Source organism: Lithobates pipiens, unplaced genomic scaffold (assembly GCF_037356315.1).
Source record: "Lithobates pipiens isolate NorthernLeopardFrog02 unplaced genomic scaffold, aLitPip1_a1.2 Scaffold_13, whole genome shotgun sequence".
Lineage (NCBI taxonomy): Eukaryota > Metazoa > Chordata > Amphibia > Anura > Ranidae > Lithobates > Lithobates pipiens.
Window position 1 is genome coordinate 114,544,555 of NW_027507718.1, and position 24,580 is coordinate 114,569,134.

The 24,580-nt window shown below is 43.7% G+C and overlaps 1 protein-coding gene across 1 annotated transcript in view; it reads right to left on the minus strand.

The window, feature by feature from the left end:
- Positions 1-24,580, minus strand: part of LOC143974241 (E3 ubiquitin-protein ligase RNF170-like) — a 44,762-nt gene that overhangs the window by 18,259 nt on the left and 1,923 nt on the right. Inside the window, exons 2-5 of the mRNA XM_077475412.1 lie at positions 12,043-12,201; positions 7,957-8,032; positions 4,354-4,462; positions 3,523-3,596 (exon numbers count right to left, since the gene is read on the minus strand). Of these exons, the coding sequence (XP_077331538.1) occupies positions 3,523-3,596; positions 4,354-4,462; positions 7,957-8,032; positions 12,043-12,179 (396 nt within the window). The 5' untranslated portion in view covers positions 12,180-12,201. The remainder of the gene's footprint in view (positions 1-3,522; positions 3,597-4,353; positions 4,463-7,956; positions 8,033-12,042; positions 12,202-24,580) is intronic.

Genomic DNA, 24,580 nt, shown 5'->3' on the forward strand with positions numbered 1-24,580 from the left:
CGCAATATGGGGTTTCCTGTGGAAAGTTTGCGGTAAAGAAATTTGTTTAAATGATCCCTGTGTTGATTATTTTCTTTTATTTTTTATCTAATCTACAGGATTCTAATGGAAATTCCTTCTTGACATTTTTTTATACTTCATTGTGTGGCTCATACACCTATTTTAGGTAAAACTATCAATATTTTCATTTATTTAATGATTTCTGACACTGGTCTGCTCCATGCCAGTGCATTACAATCATGTTTCTTCTTTACACTTTTGGCATTTTATTTATATATTAAGGGATCACACTGTGTTTTGGGGACTTTATGATATCCTTTGTGTCCCTTTATTGGCCAGCGGAGGGGGTTTTGTTCTGTCTGTACCGTCTGTTCCAGAAAAATCCTACATATATCCAATTTGTGATACTTACTTACTCTCTTTACTATCTGGACTATTCTTGAATTGTAAGTGCATATATATAAAACCATGTTTCTGAACTGTGCCACTATAACTGAATATTTATCTGTTATATCATTGACTCATATTTGTTACAGAGAGTCTACTGAACCATCAACCAATGTCGACTCCCTGAGGAAGACTACAAACAGTTGAAACGCATTGGGGTTTTTTCACTGCTGGTGCACTAGTTTACTACCCATCTGTGTGGACCTTTTTCCAATTTTTTTCATTTTCTATGTCTTTCAGTTTTGTACTATTGCATTATATAGTCCTGCTGTCTCAGAGTTCATTTTAATGTTGTCTAATAAAATTACCGTATATACTCGAGTATAAGCCGAGATTTTCAGCCTCTTTTTTGAGGCTGAAAGTGCCCCCTCGGCTTATACTCGAGTCGCCGCTGTCTGACTGCTCGATCAGCGTATCGAGCAGACAGACGGCGGACATTAAAATTCAAAAGCCGCGCCTCCTTCTCCGCCTCCGCCTGTGATAGGCGGAACACTGAATTTCCCAGCAGTCAGTGTTCCGCCTATCACGGACATCCGCTCATTCTCATACTACGGACGACGATGAGAGGATGTCCGTGATAGGCGGAACACAGGCTGCTGGGAAATTGAGTGTTCCGCCTATCACAGGCGGAGGCGGAGGCGCGGCTTTTGAATTGTAGAATGGCCGCCGAGAAGAGCGGCGATCCATCGGCACGACACGGGACGGAGGAGGCACGGGACGGAGGAGGCACGGGACGGAGGAGGCACGGGACGGAGGAGGCACGGGACGGAGGAGGCACGGGACGGAGGAGGCACGGGACGGAGGAGGCACGGGACGGAGGAGGCTCGGGACGGAGGAGGCTCGGGACGGAGGAGGCTCGGGACGGAGGAGGCTCGGGACGGAGGAGGCTCGGGACGGAGGCTCGGGACACAGGTAGGCTGGACACACACACACACAAGGCTGCACGGACACACACACAGGGATGGATGGATGGACACACACACACACACACACACAGGGATGGATGGATACACACACACACACACACACAGGGATGGATGGATGGATGGATGGATGGATACACACACACACACACGGATGGATGGATGGATGGATGGATACACACACACACACACACACACAGGGATGGATGGATGGATGGATGGATACACACACACACACACACACACACACACACACACACACACAGGGATGGATGGATGGATGGACACACACACAGGGATGGATGGACGGACACACACACAGGGATGGATGGATGGATGGATGGACACACACACAGGGATGGATGGACGGACACACACACAGGGATGGACGGACACACAGGGATGGACAGCCATGTCTCACCCTCGGCTTATACACGAGTCAATAAGTTTTCCAGTTTTTTGGGGGTAAATTGGGGGCCTCGGCTTATATTCGGGTCGGCCTATACTCGAGTATATACGGTATGTATTTATAGATATTCTGCTGTATACAGTTTTACTGTTTTTATCTTCTATATCCATATTTACCGTGTTTGCAGCTACTGACTTTCAAATTTTTTTGGAGGAGGGGCGGAACCGTGAATTAAAGTGATTGTAACAGCAGAAGGGTTTTTTTTATTTAGTTTTTTTTTCCATCTTAATGCATTCTATGCATTAAGATAATAAAACCTTCAGTGAGCAGCAGCCCCCCTCAGCTCCCCCTAATACTTACCTGAGCCCCATCTCTGTCCAGCTATGTTGTAGAAGAGACTCAGCTTCCTGGGACTCTCCCTCATTGGCTGAGACAGCAGTGGAGCGCCATTGGTTCTCACTGCTGTCAAAGTCATTGAGCCAATGAGGAGAGAGGGGGCGAGGCCTAGCCACAGCTCCATGTCTGAATGGACACACGGAGCTGCAACTTGGGTGCCCTATAGCCCCTCTTGGGGTACTCGTCAGGAGGGATGGGCCAAGAGCCCCGAAGAGGGACCCGAGAAGAGAAGGATCTGGGCTTCTCTGTGCAAAACCACTGCACAGAGACGGCAAGTATAACATTTTTGTTATTTTAACCCTTTCATGCCCAGGTCTTTTTCTGACACTTGTTGCTTACAAGTTAAAATCAGGATTTTTCGCTAGAAAAATCCCTTAGAAGCCCCAAACACAATATATATTTTTTTTTTTTTTTAAATAAAATGGTGATCGTTGCAATATTTTGTCACACTGCATTTGCACAGTGGTCTTTCAAATACAATTTTTTTTCCCTTTCCTTTCTATTACCAGTTTAGAGTTACAGAGGAGGTCTAGTGTTAGAATTATTGCTCTCGCTCTAATAATATCGGCGATAATTCACATGTATAGTTTGAAAGCTGTTTACATTTGCGGGCGTAACTTATGTATGAGTTCGCTTCTGCGGGTGAGCACAGAAGAATGGGACACTCTAAAAAAAAGAAACGTTCTTATTTATTTTACTCTTACACTGTCCCTTTTTTGGATCACTTTTATTGCTGTCACAAGGAATGTAAACATCTCTTGTGACAGTAATAGTCAGTGACAGGTACTCTTTATGGAGGGATCTGGGGTCTATAAGAGCCCAAAAGCCCAAATCCCTCCTTTGCACTTAAAGACTTAAATTTGGGGTTTTGAATGCTTTTAAGTCTTCTGTAACCCAGAAGTGACGTCATGACATTGCTTCTGGGTTACAAGATCCGAGACCTGATCAAAGCCGATTGCGGCATCATTTGGGTCTCCGGTCAGCTGGCCCATGTGCCGGCTGGTCGCTCGAGCCTCCCGGTGGGACAGGAGAGCCTAGGCAAGCAGTGGAAGGTGGCGGGAGCTTCCCCTCCTGCTGTTTGTGATAAGGGTCAAGTGGCCCATAGGATTGTTATCGTAACAAAGTCAACCGTCGGCCTAAAAAAAAAAAAAAAAAAAAAAAACCTGCATATTTGCCTGATGCCAGTGTGAAGGGGTTAAGCAAGAAATCAATTTAAATGAGGGTAAATCCAAAATTTTTAGATGCCACCAGAACAGGAATATAGGGAAATGCACATGTATTCCTGTGACAACTGACAACTTTTCAATAAGATGCTGTCCCTAACTTGAGCCATAAAATTCTGCTTACCGTTTGACGGCAAATGGGACAGCTAATAGCACCAAGCCATGATCCATACCTCCAATATGCAATGATGCATGGACCTGTTAAGAGATGTTCAATATTTATTTAAATGGATACACAATCTAAACATTACCTCATTACGCACCCAATTTATAAAGAAAAAAAAAAAAAAACGCAAGTGGGCATGTTTTCATAGCAATCAAGTATTAGCTCTAATATATATGTTGAACAGGAAATATAACTTTCCAACTGTAAGTCTACCTGAAACTTTATATGGAATTGTATGAGCAGGAGTGGGGAGAGGGATCATTTTCAGGAGGACGGCCATATACCCATAGTTTCAGGGGACAGTCCCTCATTTTAGGGGGCTATCCCTGGAAAAAAAAAATAAAAGTGTCCCCAAATGTGTCCTTTTCTTTGATTGGCCTGGAGCTGGAGAAGGGATGGGAGGAACGTGTCTGCTCCCGGCTGTGTTTGGGGTTACTGATTATGTCAGATGCTAATCCCGTGGTCTTCCTGGTCCCTCCCCTCTTGGCATGCATAGACATTTTTTCAGGAGGCAAGGGTATGAATTATTTTTCACCTTGTTCTTCTTTGCGATGATTACCTGCAGTGCACTTCTGGGCCTGAAGCCAGCAGGTCAACACTACAGTACACTAGAGTACAGTGCTGGGGGTGCAAAGTGCTTTGGCCATGGTCAGTTAGGTGTCCCCGGATTTCATTTTGGAAATTTGTTCACCTCACTTTGCAGGCCAGAGTACAGTAAATAAAAACCCTATGCATTCCCTGTGAAGACAGTCACAGTCCTAGCCCTGCTTAGTTTACATTTGTATTTACCACAGAAAAGATGTCCACAGTTTGTTTCCACTGGAAACGTGGCCTGTTGTAAACAGACTGGACAAGACATGTCTGAGTAAAACTGATGCCGTTCAGGGATTGCCGTTTCCTGAAAAATACAAAGAAGAAATTTAGAAACGCACACATAAAATGCATATTTTATCATGCAGAATTTTTTTTTTTTTTACCCATGTCCTATTTCACATAACGGAAGTAGCCACAGATGTGGAGTGTGGTGTGCAGCATATAATTGTTCTCCCTTTCCTAATATGAACATTGCCATATACATTAAAGTATAATTTGCTTACAATTACAGTGGGTACTGCAAAACAGTTAATAAAAACACAACCTATCACTGATTGCCGACAAAAGAAAATTTAAAAAGGTCCTTTTCACTTACCAAAAGCAGACCCTCCAGTGCCCCGAGTTTACTTCCTGCTTGGGTCTTTATTTCAGGTGTCCATGTCATTGCCTGCATGACATGGACAATTACCTTTGGATGTCCAGTGGAGGGGTTATTTCAGGTTAAAGAGGGTCTAATGATGTTGGCCTGAGGACAGTAAAGAGGATGGCAGTTTCCAGCACATGTGTCCTACTTGGTTGCTAGAACGCAGATGGCCGTTGTCAGCGATACACGTGCATTATGTCCTCAGCAGTCATTTATGAATTCCTACTGAATGCCGCTTATTAAACATTTTTTACATGACTGGCCCTGAGCAGCAGAAACAGCCAGTAGGGTTCAATTAAGCTGCACGTACACCACTGTGCAAAGGTTTTAGGCAGGTGTGTAAAAATTCTGTAAATTAAGAATGCATTCAGAAATACAAGTGTTAATAGTTTGATTTTATCAATTAACTAAATGAACATAAGAAAAGTCTATATTTTAGAGGTTTGTATGTTTTAAATTATTCTTGGTATAAAATAAAGTTTATACTTCTGTTTATACTTATTTTGTGTAGCCTTATACTTATTGCCAACTGCAAAACGTTGTAAAAAAGTGCCAGAAAAAGGCTTGATCTTCAAGTGGTTAATTGACATTGGCTGTATGCTTGGGGTCATTGTCCTGCTGCAGAATAAATTTGGAGCCAATCGCATGCTTCCTTGATGCTATGCCATGATAGGCAAGCATCTGCCTGTATTTCTCAGCATTGAGGACACCACTGATCTTCACCAAATCCATTTGCAGAAATTCAGCCCCAAACTTGCAAGGAACCTCCAGCATGCTTCACTGTTGCCTGCACACACTTCTTATTGTACTGTTCTCTAGCCCTTTGTGAGCAAACTGCCTCCTGATACAGCCAAATATTTCAAATCACTTGTCCAGATCACTTGCTGCCATTTTTCTGCACCCCAGTCCCTATGATTTTGTGCATAGTTGAGTCGCTTAGCCTTGTTTCTACGTCAGAGGTATGGGTTTTTGATGCAATTCTTCCATGAAGACCACTTGGGGCCAGACTTCTCCATACAGTAGATGGGTGGGTGTACCTGGGACCCACTGGTTTCTGCCATTACTGCAATTTCTGTGCCGATAGCACTGCTGGACATCATCTTATGATGAAGGGAAGTAAGCATGATGCGTCTTTCTTCTGCTGCATTAAGTTTCTTTGGCCAACCACTGCATCTGCAGTCCTCATTGTCCCCTTTTTGTTGCTGTTGTTCAAAAAAGCTTGAGCCGCACAGCTTCAAACCCCAATCTACTTTAAAAAAAATTTGCCTGGAAGAGACCTTGCTGATGCAGTATAACTACCTTGTATCTTGTTGCTGTTCTCAGTCTTGTCGTGGTGTATGTGACCTCTGACATGATATGGTTTTCCACAACCTCACCTGAGTAGCAGAGTTTGGCTGTTTCTCCCCCAGTTTTAGGCTGGGTTCACACTGCAGCGGTTTATGAGAACGAATGTGATTCGCACCGCACTGCAGTGCAAATCACATGTGATCTCTGTGCGATGCGAGTTCAGCCATACAGATAGTATGGCTGAATTCGCATCGCACATGGCCCAAACTCGCACAGGACCCTTTTTTTTTTGGTCCGCAGCAGAATCGGATCGCATGGGTGTTCACACCATGCGATCCGATTCCTGTCCGAGTTTGCAGATGGCACTGCGATATGCGAACTGATCTGGGGGTGTCATTAACTTTTCACTGACACTCCCAGCAGTTCGCATAGGGCAATGTGAACTGCCGCCGGGAGGTATGCGATGCGGATTCGCAGCGTTCCCGCATCGCTGCAATGTGAACCTAGCCTTAAGCCTCCTACACAGTTGTTCTGTTTAAGTTAATGACTGTATTACAACCTACATATGAAATTGGTGATCATGAGCACTTGCTTCATATAATAATTGGTTAATCATACACCTGACTCTAATCCTACAAAATACTTGACTTTGTGCAAGTAATAATTGCTGGTTTGAAGCCAAAAGGTAGTCACCCCAAATATTGATTTAATTTAGATTTCTCTTCTGTTCGCTCACTTTGCATTTTATAAATTGATAAAAATAAGCATATATATTTTTAAAAAGCATTCTTACTTTACAGCAATTCTTCACTACAATTTCACAGTACAGTACGTACAGACAAGATATTACACAAGATCTCGCTGCCAGCAAGATTTTTCATAAATACGCCCATCTGAATGAGCCCTTAAAGCGATTGTAAAGTTTTTCCTTTTTTTCCCTATAAAAACAAACATATTTATACTTACCTGCTCTGTTGCAGTGGATTTGTACAGAGCAGCCTGGATCCTCCTCTTCTCGGGTCCCCCTTCTGTGATTCTGTGCTCCTCCCTCCTGCTCAGTGCCCCCACAACAAGCAGCTTGCTATGGGGGCACTCAAGCTCCCTGTGTCCTTTCAGACATGGAGACCCACCCCCTCTCTCCCCTGACTGGCTGACATTGACTGACAGTAGCGGGAGCCAATCACGCCGCTGCTGTGCCTCAGCCAATCAGCGAGGATTATCTCAGAGGCTGAGATACTCGTGGACATCGCTGTACTGAGGGCTTTTTATCTTAATGCATCAAGATGAAAAATCTTCTGCCTTTACAATACCTTTATGAAGTTATTTATCAGCTGTACTGGAGAACATAACTTCACCACAATTACAATCTCTACACCCTATTTAGTTACATTCTAGCCCAGAATAGAGGAAAAGAAACTCAATTAAAAGGTTGGCCCATCCAAAAATATTTATAGGTAAAACCTGATTCGTTTAGTCACCCACTAGACTCTGATTTCTATTGTCTCTTTTAAAACCCTATGTATGTATGTATGTATGTATGTATGTATGTATGTATGCAGGTTTGTAGACCCTTGCAAAAAAAAAAAAAAAAAAAAAAAAAAAAAAAAAAAAAAAAAAGCAGAAATTACCACCACCGAGTTCTATAAGAACCATTCAAAATTTTAACACCTCAGAATTCACCAAATACTGATGATATTTCTTTCATTTTTAATATCCATGCAGTTTACCTATTTAGACCAGTTATAGTATTTCAGTGGCAGGATTTAACACCTTATCTACATGGATTTGTGTTGGCAAAAAAATAAATAAATAAACTCAAATGGTTAGGATCCCTAGTGCCCTTCAAAAGGAAGAGAAAAGTAACTCACTTGTTCATTTTGTAGCTGCTCCCTTATGGCTCTCACCCTTTCTTGGTTTTCAGGGTGAATATTTTGCTGCTCATTTCTGTTTAAAACATGAGAAAAAAAATATCGTCAAATGAGAAATTTTACCCCAGTCTTTGTAACAATAGATATTTATGTTGAATTCTGGCCATACACTATACGAAAAATCTGCTGAAATTTGATCAGACAGTTCATTCGTTTTTTGGCCAGTTAATGGGCACAAAATGATAAATTGAAAGGTTAATGTGTTTCCCATCCGAACTGTCTGCACTAGGTATATGTAAAAAAAAAAAAATTGCATTAATTTATGTCCACTGAACGATTTATCGGTCATTACATGATGGCACTATCGTTTGCGCTCACAGCTGAATGTTAGTTTTTTTAAAATGGGTTCGCCAATTTTTCCTATAGTGTATGGCCAGCATAAGTCTCTTCTTCTAAACTAAACTAGAGCTTCTCTGTATTTTGTAAGTTGCAGCACCCCAGCATTCCTTGATAAAACTTGTAATTTCTGTACATCATTCAAGAAACAAACCAATCACAAAAAACACTTCTTTGCTTTTTATTAACACATTCCATAAAAAAATAAAAATCTGTGTAGGGGGTGGAGACAATGGGCGGTTCTAGGGGCAGAGACGGGCGTGACCTAGGGGAGGAGGGGGCGAGTTCCTTCACCTTTTCTCTGGGAAAAAGAGAATATAAAGATGTGTAAAGGCTGGCCGGAGGTCAACCTGTATTTGTGGGAGGAGCCCGACAGGGCTATTTAATCCTCCTCCTCTGTCGGGGGCAGGGCTGTCTGCGTTTCTGGGTTCCCACCCACCCGTTCCCCCAGCTTCATACATTGCACACTCACAGTATTTTCTTATTCTTACACTCAGGGTATGCCCTCTTTCAGGCATACTGACCAGCTAGGCCAAGGCACACCTCAGGCCTTGGTTCCTAGGAGTATCACATTTCCCGCATGAAAACTGACTACCAATATATTTTACACACACACACACCTCTTCTAGATATGGATAAGGTGAACTATATATGTACTTTTATATCTATGTGAAAATATACATTTTAAAAATCTGTGCTTCTCTTTGGAGAACTAACATATGGTATTAATTAGCTCTCACCTTCCCCCATGGGGGAGAAGAAAGGCTTCACATTTCTTAAGATGAAAAAGTTTGTGTATATATATATATATATATATATATATATATATATATATATATATATATATATATATATATATATATATATATATATATATATATATATATATATATATATATATATATATATGAGAATACAAGTTCTTTATATTACAATATTTCTTGAATATGATATTAATAAGACCATAGGGTTTTCAATTAATATAATATACATACTGATTTATGTAGTATTTTGATGCAGATGTTATATTGTATAGGTTTAATGCTTATGCTTTCACACATTATGCATTGACATTCCAGAGGAGTGGGCAAGAACAGAGACTGAGCAACCCCCATCCTTGCGTGAGAGGTGGGAGAGAAGCTATGTCTCATTAGAAGAGTCTGTAGGACAATAAGGCTCAGAGGAACTTTAAACCAGTGCTTTTAAAGATGAAGTGGGTCAGATTTTAGGAGTAAAAGCTAGAAACAGAAACAGATGGGCATACTGATTCAGGCAGACATTGAAGGAAGCTGCCACAGCTTCACACACAAAGACACACATCTGATTCAATCTCCATCTTAAGAATATAATTACATTATTGATGCTATTTTTAAATTTTTCATTTTGATATTGTTCTTGTAATACTTTATTATTAGTAAATCAATTTTTGATTTTTTACACGAGAACTGAATAGATTTTCTTGGAACGTTCCTCATCAATATAAAATTTACAGAATATCGATATTAAAACCATAAAAACAGTATTTATTTTAACAGCTGCACTGTAAGAACATACAGTAAGACCTATTTTCATGCATAGAGAAGAGTTAAAGCCATTCTTTGCATCTCATTGCAAAAAGGCATGTGCACTGCGGCACAGTGTGGTATGAAAAATCCCCTTCAAAGTCCACCTTTCTGCAATTAAATTGTCTTATAATCTCAAAATGAGCACCTGTCTCTGGGGGGGGTTGATCTCAGAGGTGTCTAGAAGAACATATCTACCGTATTTATCGGCGTATAACACGCACTGGCGTATAACATGCACCCCAAGTTTAGGAGGGCATTTTAAGGAAAAAAGTTTTAGGGGTGGAAGTTTAAGGGGAAAAACAAAAACAAAAAAAAAACAACTTACATTTAAATGCCCATCAATGCAGCCTTATCAGTGTGCATCTGCAGCCTTGTCCATCATTGCAGAATGATCAGTGTCATTTGCACCTTGTCCAGCGCGGTTTGCAGCCTTGCCCAGTGTCATTTGCAGCTTGCACAGCGCCATTTGCAGTCTTGCCCACGTTTAAATTTCCCTCCACCGAGACAGACCGAGCGAGCACCGCCAAAAAAGACTGAGCCGACTGCTCGGCTTCGCTTACAGTCCCGCCTCCCTGCTGTTTCTGGAGCGAGCGCTGCCGAAAAAGACCAAGCCGACTGTACTGTGTACTCGGCTCAGCTCCGCTTGCAGTCCCGCCCAGACTTGACGGACTGCGAGCGGAGCCGAGTACACAGTACAGCCGGCTCGGTCTTTTTCGGCAGCGCTCGCTCCAGAAACAGCAGGGAGGCGGGACTGCGAGCGAAGCCGAGCAGTCGGCTCGGTCTTTTTCAGCGGCGCTCGGTATTTTTCGCCGCCGCTCGGTATTTTCAGCTCACAGACAGTGGGGATCGGCGATTAACACGCACCCACGACTTTCCCCCATTTTTAAAGGGGGAAAAAGTGTGTGTTATACACCGATAAATAGGGTAAATAGCATCCCGAAGACCATCAAAATGTTATTAAAGTTCTAAACAAACATAAATTGGGTGTGGTTGCAAAGAATATCCCAAAATCTGAACATCCCCTGTAGCACAGTGTTATGTACATTAATTAAAAAAAATTGAAAGAAGGAATTGAAACTGTACCTACATCCACCAATGTTCAGTGGTAAACAAGTACGGTCTTGTCCAGACAAGGAACAAAGACAAATAGCTTTGAACAATCCGCAACTAAGATGGGAGAAATTCTCCATGGGAACATTAGAACCTGGACTAGAGATGGGGTTCACCTTGCAGCAGGACATAAATGAATCTAAACACACTGCTAAAGCTACACTGGAGTAGCCTAAAACTAAGAACCAGAAACTCTTGTCATATAATCAAATTCCCAGACTCCATTTTCCAGTATACCAGGAATAGATTTGGAATGCCAGGTAGCTAATGTAGAGATAACGATCACACAGTATATCAACCTCCACATTTGCTGACCCTGTTCTGCTGTAGTCATGTCCTGCATCAGATATGCAATGCAAGGAGAGAACCACTTCTGAATGTTAGAGCTTTTTTTAGGCGTCTGCAGCCTAATAAAAGAGCTTTCCATCAGTATATACATTTACAATAGGGCCTGCTACATTGCATACTCCTTGTGGGCAGTATGACTTTCCTAAACTGATTATCTAGCTTGTAGGGATGCTGTGGATGTCAATGCAATAAAATAGTCTAAAATAAATGTAATTACAGATCACAGAAAGACACAATTTCTGATACAAATGCATAACCCTGGTAAAGACCTTTTAATTCCTGCCAGGTAATGTTCTCTAAATACCTGCACAGTTTTACTGCACATAGCATTGAAGGTTATGCAAATATCTGTACTGACATAACATTTGGATTGAGGCTGGGTTCACACCTAAGACGGCCGCACAGGAACACTGTTCATGCCTGTTCTCCATTTCAGGGATGAATCTTTACCTGAATTCCACCTCGAGACGGAAGCCAAAGACACACAGCGTTTCTGTGCACTCCACAGCTGCCCCGGAGATATGTGAACTGGTTCCATAGAGAGCCGGTCACATTCTCCTGTCATGTGAACCCAGCCTGAAACAAGTCACTCTGCAACATGACGTCATAACATACTATATACATTATTTCAGACAAGTACTCTACAAATCAAGCTTTGTGCACTCACCTTAAGAGAAAATAGATGAGCGAAGCTACAAAGCTCAAACTGAGTACAACTGCAGCAATCACTTGATTGCTTACTCCTTCAATAAATGACCCATCGTCCAACTGTAAGTGCAGAATATTGTGTGGGTTTTCAGCCATTCCAGAAAATAGGTGTTAATACCTAAAGGGCAAAAACATGTTAAGTCATTAACATATGTCATTTATTTTCAGTCTTTATATAACTACCGTATATACAAGACATGATGTTAAATTAGGCACTACCGTTTAGGAGAATTCCACCAGCTTTTAATAAAACCCATTTTACTGTCTCGCACATAACAAAAAATTAAAATCACATATATGAAGGCCCATGAGATACTGATATCACATCACTACTAGACTACATATGCTATGCATAAATACGCTTTATATAGAGAGTGGCTGGCAAATGCTGTTTTTCCATGCTATAGTAGGAGCAGTGTCTTAAAGCGGTACTGAACCCACAACAGTAAAATCAGTCTGTATATGCAGTAAAGCATACTTGTTATACTTACTGTGGAACCTAAGGGGTTAATCCTCTGCATTGTCTAAAATGTTTGATCCTGATCTTCTCTTATTCTCCGATTACGTCCCCATTTCATCTTGTAATAGTACAGAGCCTTGGAGGTACTCTGCACATGCTCAGTTTGGTGTGTATTGCTAAAGAGTTTATTTTTATTTTATTTTTTTATTTTTTTTTAGGAGGGAGCATGTGATCAGCACAGGGCCAATCAGCACTGTCCAGACAGAAAGACAGGGGTCATCCAGCCTCATAGGACAGTCAGAGGAGAATAAAAACTCCTCCTACAAGCTTTAACCAGTACTTGGCTGGACATCGACAGAGGTCACAAGACTGTTAGACTGTATACTGCTGATGAGAAAAGGTATTTAGCAGTTTGGGCACTTTCACATTGGGGCGGGAGGGGGGCGGTTTTGAGGTGCTTTTTGGTCGCTAGTGGGGCAGTCTTAACCTCCAAACAAAGGGCTAAAAGCGCCTGCAAGGCTTCGCTGCCGAAGCGAATTTGGCATCACTGGTCACCGATTTCAATGGCAGGGGCATTTTAGGAGTGGGAATTCACCGCTCCCGCTACGCCCCAACGATGCTCCTTGCAGGACTTTTTTTCTCGTCCTGCAAGCGCACCGCTCCAGTGTGAAAGCACTCAGGCTTTCACACTGGGGTGGCTTGAGAGGTGCTTTACAGGCCCTATTTTTAGCACAAAAACACCTAAAAAACGCCTCAGTGTGAAAGTAGCCTTAATATTTACTAAAATAATTGCATTTACATGCTCTATGGAGAACACTTTAAATTGGCAGATGTGCAGGAGGGATGAAGAAGTCTTATCAAGTATACTGCAACAATTTTTTGAGTGCCTATTGCGGTTTACAATAAAGTTAACTAATTTACATTGTATGGTGTGTACACCATTATATAACATGGCAAAGAGCAACAGTGCCTCAGAGCAAACTTCTGCATACTTACAGGGGAGAGAAAACAACATCTCTACAAATGAGTGGTCCAAACATAGGAGGACAAATTCTACGAGTCAAAAAACAGCAGTCTTTCAATACCTTAAGTGCTAGTTCACACCAAGATGCAGTTTCCGTGTTTTTTTTTCTGCACTTAAAATGCATGCAGTGTTTTCCAATGGCTCTAGTTCACACCAGTGCAGTCAGTTTCTGGTGCAGAAAAAAAACAAAACAAACTAGAACCGGAACCTAGCAAATTGTATCAAAAAACGCACTGGAACTGCGTGTGGTGTGAAGAGTAAGCAAAAATGTATTCGGAACATATCCGGAGTGCATTTTCGTGATGTAAACTGGCCCTAAAAATGCATTCACATTTCCATGTATGCCAATGGCTCTAGTTCACACAAGTGCAGTCAGTGAACTAGAGCCACTGGAATACATGAAAAACACTGTGCATGCCTTTTTAGTGCAGAAAAAAAGGGCACGGAACTGCATCTGTTGTAAACTGGCCCCAAGGAAAATGAACATTCCTTTGAGAACAGTGAGGTCTGTATTTTGAACAGAGAAGACAACTGGTTCATAAGAGGAGTCAAAGACACCACTTACATTAAAGTGGTTGTAAACCCTTACAACACACTTTGACCTACAGGTAAGCCTAGATTAAGGCTTACCTGTAGGTCCAAGAAATATCTCCTAAACCTATATGGTTTAGGAGATATTTCCCTGAAGACAGGCACCACTGTCTATGGCGCATGCGCCGTAGACAGCGGCACGCAGGCGCACTGAGCACGGCATCTTCAACGACGGAGCTGCCGCGCGTGTCGTTGAACTGGAAACTGGAACAACCATCCCTGAACATGGGTGGGGGTCTTCGACACTATCAACATCATACCCTTGTGATTGGACAAAAATGCACATCTTTAGCGAGGAATTAACACCTATGTAGACTTGCTTGCACCAAGAATGGGACTATATAACTAAAACAGGATGTTTCCACAACTTTCACACATACCGTAGTCACATAGGCTAAAAAAAATAAACAGATAAGTCCATCTAGTTCGACCAAAATAAAAAATACTAAATTAAAAAAAAATATAGGAGTAAATAAATAGAAAACCACCATGTACAGAATTTTAATAAATAAAATTCCATCCTGATCTCCAGTAGGCAATAGGATATTCCCTGGATGAACAATCCCTGGTATTATTACCTATAAAAATCCAGATACGTTTTGTTCATTTAGGAAAGCATACAGTTCTACTTTAACCGCTGTGTACCCCCTTCATGCCCAGGCCAATTTTCAGCTTTTAGTGCTGTCACACTTTGGGTACGGCATCGTATGACACCGCAAACTACATTTTTAACATTTGAGACGGATAGAGCTTTCTTTTGGTGGTATTGAATCACCACTGTGTTTTCTATTTTTTTATTATAAAAAAGTTTGTTATAAAATTTTGTAAATAAGTATTTTTTCTCCTTAACGGATGTGCGCTGATGAGGGGGCACCAATATGCAGCACTGACTGGCATAACTGCTGGGCACTGTTGGAGCTACACTGATAATCAGGACACCGATGATCAGTGCCCTGATTATCTGTGCAGATATATCCCCTGAGGAATGGCCACTGATCGGCTCTTCTCCTCACAAGCTGTCATTGTAAGGAAAGGAATGCCAATTACCGTGTTTTCCTTGTTTACATGTGATCAGATGTGACTACACACAGGTGATCACATGGGTAAAGAGTCTCGTCATCGGATATTTAGCAAGATTGATGATGTGCAGTGTCATTGGGACAGAGCGCACCACCAATTGCCACACAGAGAGCACGCAGGAGCGGCGAGAGTAGAACGACATCATATGATGTAGTCTTAGACTGAAAGAGTTGCTGCTAGCCCCCCAATTGACAATACCTAGTGACAGGGAGGTCAGTGAGCGCTATGTCGTGACAGGGAGGTCAGTGAGCGCTATGTCGTCACAGGGACGTTGTCAGTGTGCCTCACATGAGAACACTCCTCACACAGCAATGTACGTGTCCTACCTGAGTTACTGAAGTCCTGTCCCAGCTCTCAGGCGCCTCTCTCCTCCTGTCCTCGCTCTTTGTCTGTGTGGCAGCTCACCAACTGTCCCCCTGTCCTTGTCAGCACACTTCTAGGCTGGCAGCAACAAGCATCACACGTCCCTGTCCTGGATCCTCCTAGGAAACTCATACACATACTCAGACTTCTCTTCTCCAGCCAATGAGAGCGGCGGAGGGGTGTGGTCTGGGAAGAAATCAAACTAGAAGATGTGACACAAGGTGGATCCGACCTGGATTCTGTCTCCACTCCAAAGCTGTGCAATTTAAAGTGCCACTTTGATCCAACTTTACACTCTGGATCTAGGTGGCATCAAAAGTCCCATCAAAGTAGCGCAAGCACCTTTTCAAAGTCGCATAGATGGGAACTTTTACCATTGAAATCAATGGGCTGTGACTTGTCATGTGACTTTATGAGTCCAAGTCACACTAGTGGAAACGGAGCCTGAAACTCATTAGTCACATATGGCTCCCTCAGCTGGGCGTGTACCACACCCAGGGTTGGTGCAAGGATTTTTGACACCCTAGGCAAAACCTCATTTTGCCGCCCCCCTTGGCTCCACCCCTTTTCCCTGCCCATGTAAACCCCCACCTTTTAATGAAGCACTCATCAAATGCAGCCTCACCAGCGCCCATCAATGAATGTTTGCTTGCTTCCATTCATTCAGGGAGTCGGGACACAGAAACAGTCCTCTGCCACTGCTGCACCTCTGACATGATGTGCAAACATAGCGTAATCTTACAGTTTCTGACAAACGAAACGTTCTTCCAAAAATCTCTCTCTCACATCTGTGAAGGAAAGGAAGGATGGTGGTGGGGCGTGTAGAAGAGAAGGATAACATTTTCAGGAGAATTCATGCAGGATTCAGAAATAAGATTGTCCCTGAAGAAGAACAGGAAGAAGCTGATTTGTCCAGCTTTGATTAGACGTTCCAAGCTTGGCAATTAGCTATACAGAGAATGAATAATGTCAAAGTTAGCTATTTTACATATAATTAAAATAATTTTTTTTCATATTTGACTGGACTTCCACTTTAAAGATTACATAAAGCTCCAAAAACATTATATATTTTCTGAAAGACACCCTAGAGAATAAAATAGTGGTAGTTCCAATTTTTTATGGAAATCAATATTAACGCAAGGTTCTAGGACAGGGCTAGGCAAGCTCGGCTGTGGTGAAACTACAAATTCTATCATGCTTCTAGGAGTCATAATTGTCAGGGTCTTGCAATGTCTCGTGGGACATGTCAAACCCTAAATTTTCTATAGGCTACGCTTTAAAAGCTCCCCATAGGCCAACAATTCTAGCACCAAACATCCTCCATACGGAGGTGGTCAGGTGCTAGAATTATTGTTCTCATTCCAGCGCGCGCAGCAATATGCTACATGTGTATCGCAAACAACGTTTTCATGCGCAGGCCCTAAACACATGCATTTACGTTTGTAAGTGCATAAATTTGGAGGTGGCTCAAAAAAAAAAAAAAAAAAAAAAAATTATATATATATATATATAATAATTGGGTGGGGTCAGTTTAGGCCGATATGTATACTTCTACATATTTTTGGCAAGAAGAAAATCAAGAAGAAAAATCACAATAAGTGTATATTGATTGGTTTGCACAAAAGTTAAAGTGTCTACAAAATAGGGGAAATATTTATGGCATTTTTATTATTTTTTTTACTAGTATTGGCGGTGATCATCGATTTTTGTCAGGATTGCGACATTATGGCAGACAGATCAGACACTTTTGACACTTTTTGGAACCATTGACAATTTTACAGCGATCAGTGCTTTAAAAATGCACTGATTACTGTGTAAATGTCACTAGCAGTGAAGGGGTTAACACTAGGGGGCGATCAAGGGGTTAACTGTTCTCTAGTGTGCGTTTAAATTGTAGGAGGATGGGACCGACTAGAGGAGATGACAGATCGTGGTTCCTAGCTAGTAGGAACACACGATCTGCCTCTCCTCACAGAACAGGGATTTGTGTGTTCACACACACACACACACACACACACACACGTCTCTGTTCTGGCTCTAGTGGTCGGTGGTCATAGCGACCACCGGCCACACAAAACAGCACCCCGGCAGTGCAGCAGGCACGTGCGCGCCTGCTATCTTGCTTAAAAGGAGCCGATGTACAGCTATGACGGTTCGCAGGCTCGTGCTGAACTGCCGCATTATAATGACGGCAGCTGGTTGGCAGGCGGTTAATGAGACATCCAGGGTTTAAAAGACCCTGCATGTCTCCCCTATGCTCCACTGAATGTAATGCAAATCACACTGCATCATATTCTTTCCTGGCCTTAATGGGGAAGGAAACTATCAACAGGGACCCAAGGTGACGTTATACACGTCGCTTCCATGTCAGCAACAAGATGGGGAGGAGAGACGCGTGTCCGCTCACCTTCCTCCCGTCTACCCGACAGGAGCCGCTATGCCGGTCCCTGGCCCGCAGATGAGCGAGCGGAGCCAGGGATACAAACACGGGGGCACTTTACCAGGGTGTGTGGAAGAAGTGGGCAATAAGACACATATACCCTGAAACGAAAACGTCTTGTGACCTCTAGGCAGCAAGAGGTGTGTGCAGCCCCTGATTTTCTTCAGAACTGTCTGGCAAGTCACTAACACCAGCCTCCATAGGACATCTTGAATCCTTTTTGCTAAATTAGTAGTCCATTGATCAACTTTTCTGGACCAATTTCAATTACCTATGTTGCCAGCTTACCCTCAGGTGTAGAAATGTTTCTTCTGCAGCCAAGATCCTGGAGATGCAAACCATCTGCACTAGCACACAGGTCCCAGCACAGGAATTTCAGGATTGCGCTTAACCCATCAACAGGACAGGCTAACAGTGATGCCCAGCACTGCAATCCTCTGTGGAAGGATTGGGAAAAAAAAAAAAAAAAAAAAAAACACACCTGCATTTTAGCTGGCATATGATTGGATGATAAAATCAGCAGAGCTTCCCCTCAGATCTACAGCGACTGCAGTTCCACGTGCACTTGTAGTGGATTTGCCTTTAGTAAATCAACCCCAGTGGTTGCAGATCCCCAGGGGTGCATGGAGTGCGCATGAGCGGGGCGAGGTCTGGGTCATGGTGCCCACTCAAGCCACGGCCAGCAGCAAAAATACTGTTGACTGGTTGGTAAGTCGTTAAGCATTAATTGATCAATTTTTGGGGGGGGTTACAGCACCAACACATTAGTTAGGTGTCATAGTATGTAGACCCGGTTCACACTGCTGCAACTTCCTTGAGACCTTAAAGCAGACACCCCAGTGCAACTTTGGCACGACCTGCATACGACTTCTTTAACCACTTCAATACCAGGCACTTAGACACCTTCCTGCCAAAGCCAATTTTCAGCGCTGTCGCAATTTGAATGACAATTGCGCGGTTATACAACACTATACCCAAACAATTTTTTTTTCCCACAGAGTTTTCTTTGGGTGGTATTTGATCACCTCTGCGATTTTTATTTTTTGCGAAAAAAAAAAAAAAAAAAGACCGAAAGTTTTGAAAAAAAAAAACAAACAAACAAGTTTTTCTTTGTTTCCGTCTTCTTCAATGATGGGCACTCATAGGCGGCACTGGACACTCGTAGGCGGCACGGATGGGTACTTATGGATGTCACGAAAGGGTACTTATGGGTGGCACCGATGGGCATCATGTTATATACTGGTGCTAGTCAGTGCCATTTGATTGGCACAGATTGGGCATAATTTGCCCATGTGGATGGCCATGGGGTACATACCTGGCCATCCACGTTGCCCCCTTCCCTGGTGGTCCTGGCGGCTCTCCTGGTGGTCTAGTGTGGGCATCCGAGGGCGGGCTGCGCTGATAAATAATCAGCGCAGACCCCACCTGTCAGGATAGCCGCCGATCAGCTCTCCTCTATTCGCATCTGTCAGACGCGAGTGAGGAAAAGCTGATCAACTGCTTTTCCTGTTGACATCGTAATCAGCCGTGATTAGACAGAGTTGATCAAGTGGTAAAGAGTCTCCACTGGAGTGGCGTGTCAGACTGACACACCGCTCCACCGATCGCCGTGATTCGCTCCCCCATGGGCGCTAGGCAGCTGTTATCCTGACTGGGCATCATATGACGTCCTTCAGGATAACGTAACCAGCGCCTGGCCGTCATTTTGCTATAGGCCGGGCGGGAAGTGGTTAACCACTTGCCTACCAGGCACTTGCACCCACTTCCTGTCAAAGCCATTTTTCAGCTTTCAGTGCTGTTGCTGTTGAATGACAAATGCGCGGTCATGCTACACTGTACCCAAACACATTTTTTATCATTTTCTTCACACAAATAGAGCTTTCTTTTGGTGGTATTTAATCACTGCTGGTTTTTTTTTTTTTTTTTTTTTTTTGTAACACAATTTTGAAAAAAAAAAAAATAAGTTTACTTTTTTTTTCCTGTCAGTAAATGTTGGAACCAAGTAATTTTTTGCCTTCACTGATGTGCGCTGATGAGGCAGCACTGATAGGCTGAACTGGTGGGCATTGATGAGGTGGCACTTATGGGCACTGATTAGGTGGCACTAATATGCTGCACTGATGAGCACTGATGGGCGGCACCGGTGGGCACCAATGGGCATTGATTGACAGCTGCAATGGGCAATGTTGGGCATTGATTGGTGACAGTGTATTGCACTATTGTAATCAGGGCACTGATGATCAGTGCCCTGATTACATTCCTATATGTCCCCCTGTGAGGAGATGCCGCTGATCGGCTCTCCTCTCCTCACACTCTGTCAATGTGAGGCGAGGAGAGACGATTACCGGTGTACTATCACATAATGTCCCCCATCGGATAGTGTCCGCTGTGTATTGCGCAGACAACCACATTCCGAAAATAGCCGAAGATGAACGCCGCCTGCGCCGTGAGTCCAGGTTCTAGCCCCACCATCCAAGTGGACATAGAGTTGGAATAAAAAGAGCCGAGCGCAGCGAGGCCATGCCAGAAGCGTTGCGAGCCCGCAAGGGGCCCTATAATATGTGCAGCCCTATGTCCACTTGGATGGTGGGGCTTGCACCGCCCCGCCGTCATTTGACGGTGGGTGGGCAGCAAGCAGTTAAACAGAAGTCAATGCAAGTCGTGCCAAAGTCGGACCAAAAGTAGTGCAGGAACCTTTTTCTATGTCAGAACAACTCAAGTCGCTCCTATTAGAACGGTTCCATTTCACTTAACGGGGGTGCGAGTTGTGATGCAACATGTGCTGTCAAAGTCAGAGCGCATGTCGCACCAGTGTGAACTGGGCCCAAGTCTTCCCTGCTGTGCCAACACAGCCACAGAATACTGCCCTGAGCAACTGTCTTCAGGTACTTTGAAGGTTAACAGCTGCTGCTAATGTTGTGCCACTTGCCCACCCCTTTCTCTCCTCTCCACCATTCACAGAACTCCTAATATTATTGTCCCACAAAGCAACATGTTCTGTGACTGGAGGAGGAGTAGTTATGACCATTTACAGAATGTGGAGCATTGTGGAATAATAGTAATATGGGTTTTGTGAATAGTGGAGAGGGCAAAAGGGGACAGGCTAGTGGAGAAACTTTTTTCTGTAGCTCAGGCCACTGTTAGCCCGCACAGTGCCAGCAGACAGTATCCCATGGCTGTGAAGGAGACACAACAGGAAGATTTTTATCAGAAGCAGCCATCTGTAGGTAAGGGGATACATACTAGTAGACATAACTAATGTGTTTTGTGCTGATAAACTTCAGCTTTAATTAACACAGCTCTATAAGAACTATCCAGTTATCTTATACGTTGTCATTTTATTCTCCAGTTCCATGGATGTTCAATCATATTTTGATGACAGCCATCCACACTATAGCAGCTCAGTGGAAAGCACCAGGGGTTCTAAATGTGTCGAATTTCAGCAATAGATTCTTCATTGCCTTGACAACATGGAATCTGACAGTCTGACAGTTGGCTTGCAAAACAGGTTTGTTTTCTTCAGCCTAGGTCCACATTGATGCAAATTGGCATTCGTCTTGACATGTCCAATCGGCGGCTATTGGCGGCAATGGCACCGTCCAAATTGGTGCAACGCCGACTTGATTCCCAAAAGTAATTTCTGTACTACTTTTGGCGACTTTGGGTACGACATCTCTGAAATTGCCCCCCAAAGTTGAACTGACATGCGGGTATTAAATTGTGCGAGTTTCAGCTGAACGTGCACAAATTCAATCCAGCTCCAATGTGAACCTAGGCTCAAGTACGGAACCATAAAGTCCTATTTGTCAATAGGGTCAAATAGGTCTTGTTGGTATTCTAATTATGGTTCGTGAAACGTACTACTGCCTATTTCTGCAATCTCTTCTCTCCATTCTTGACTTATCTGGGCATAGACAGTCAGTTTATTTTCATTCAGTCTGCTGGCTGAACAAAGAAAAACTTAAGCCCAGTACACTGGCATTAAAGTTTGGCAGAATCTGGTTATCTGGTCTAATAAGCCAATGGCTGCAGTGGTGATCTGTGTATTCTAAAGGGGGGTTTGGTGCCACCCTGTCAGAATACAATAGAACAGCAAGAGAATTCCCCACATCAACACAACCGCGCCATTCATACACAGACCTCTGTATGTCCAAACAAACTACAAGCCCTGACATCTTTTGCGCCTGTTGGCTTGCGGTTCTCAGTGAACTACCACGGGGCTGTGGAGTGCCGTGGTAGTTTGAGTCTTCCTGTCCGTGAGTATTTGCTTTCCCGTACAGGATGTACAGCCAAGCAGATACACTTACAGTCTGCAGGAGACCTTTTGTGTGCTACTCTCTTTAATACTAACCCAAGTCCCCTCTCGATCCAGCAATATGCACAAGACACTGGGCTGTCCCAGGTCCTTCTCTCCTCATTGGTTGAGACAGCAGAGGAAGCCATTGGCTCGCACAGCTGTCAATCACAGCCAGTGAGTGCTAGCAGTACTTAAAAAAAACAAAAATCCTGCTAGTAGCATCTTTGGAGCAGTGAAGAAGCGGTGTATACACCGCTCCTGCCCATAGAAATCAAAGGGGCAGCACAGCTATAGGGTTTTAACCCTTTCTCAGCCGCTAGCAGAGGGGTAGAACTGCCCCGTTATCGGCTGCATACCACCGCTAAAACGACAGTAAAGCGGCGCCAAAAATAGCGCCGCTTTACCACCCGCGGCTCGGTGTGAAAGGGCTCTAACTTGTAAACACTAAGACTATAAAATAGGCCCTGTCCTTAGGTGGTTAATGGGGTTGTAAAGGCGGAAGTTTTTTTTTTTTTTTTAAAACCCATGCATTAAGATAAAAAAAGCTTTTGCGTGCAGCAGCCTCCCCAGCACCCCTAATACTTACCCGAGGCCCCTCTCTGTCCAACGATGTCCACAAATGTCTCAGCCATCTGAGATTCTCCTCCCCAATTGGCTGAGACACACCAGCGGCGCCGTTGGTTCCAGCTGCTGTCAAAGTCAGCTAGCCAATCAGGGAAGAGAGGGAAGAGAGAGGGCGAGGCTGGGTCGGAACTCCGTGTCTGAATGGACACAGTGAGCTGTGACTCGGCTTGGGTGCCCCCATAGCAAGTTGCTTGCTGTAGGGGAACTCAACAGGGAGGAGGTGTCAAGAGCACCAAAGAGGAACCCGATAAGAGGAGGATCTGGGCTGCTCTGTGCAAACCCACTGCAACAGAGCAGGCAAGGCCCCTTTCACACTGGGGTGGTTTTCAGGCGCTACAGCGCTAAAAATAGCGCCTGAAAAAAAACAGCCCCTTTCACTCCAGTGTGAAAGCCCTCCGGCTTTCACACTGGAGCGGTGCGCTAGCAGGACGGTGAAAAAAAGTGTTGCTAGCCGCATCTTTGGGAGCGGTGAATTCACCGCTCCTACCCATTGAAATCAATGGGACAGTGCAGCTATACCGCCGGCAAAGTGCCGCTGCAGCAGCCCTTTGCAGGAGGTTTTAACCTTTTTCGGCTGTTAGCGGGGGTTAAAACCACCCCGCTATCGGCCGCAGCTAAAACGATGTTAAAGCGCCGCTAAGAATAGCGGCACTTTGCCGCCGACGCCCGCACCACCCCAGTGTGAAAGGGGCCTAAGTACCAATATCATGTTTGTTATTTTTATAGGGGGAAAAAAAACTGAAAAAAAAAAATAACCTTTAATATCACTTTAAGATATCATCATAGGTAATTGATTCTGTTTCCACAATGTAATCTCATTAGCTGATTGATCAAAATAAGATGGTCTTCATGAACAAAGTATCTCAGTGCTGCTGATTAATGCAAAAAAGCGATATTAAGTCCTGGCCAATCGACTCAAATTTAATCTAACGCAATTAAAAGGAAAGTTATGGCTATGTGATTGTTTTCAGATTTGATTGAATCCTGAATCCACTGGATAAAAAAATAAATCATAAAGTCATACTAGCACATTATGTGAAACTTACCTTAAAAACGAAGCTGTTCCAGTGCCATGATGTCAGCGCTGCAGCCGCTTCCATCTTCACATGTCTTGCTCCTGGGTTCGCGTGCTCCGACTCTGTGACTGGCCGGAGCAGCGATGACGTAACTCTCGTGCATGTGCGGGAGCCGCTATTCACAGCGCAGGTGGCCATTCCTTCAGAGCTCATGTGCCAGTGATGTCACTGGCTGCGTGTAATGTAAATATCTCCTAGACTGTACATGTTTAGGAGATATTTACAGTACCTATTGGCAAGCCTATACGGCTTACCTATAGGTAAAAGTCAGTAAAGGAAGTTTACTTCCTCTTTTAGACCCCTTTCACACTGGGGCGCTCTGCAGGCGCTACAGTGCTAAAAATAGCGGCTGCAAAGCACCCTGAAAGAGCCCCTGCTGTCTCTCCAATGTGAAAGCCCCGAAGGCTTTCACACTGGAGCGGTGCGCTGGCAGGACGCTAAAAAAAAGTCCTGCTAGCAGCATCTTTGGAGCGGTGTGTATACCGGTCCTGCCCATTGAAATCAATGGGCAGCGCGACTATACCGCCGGCAAAGCACTGCTG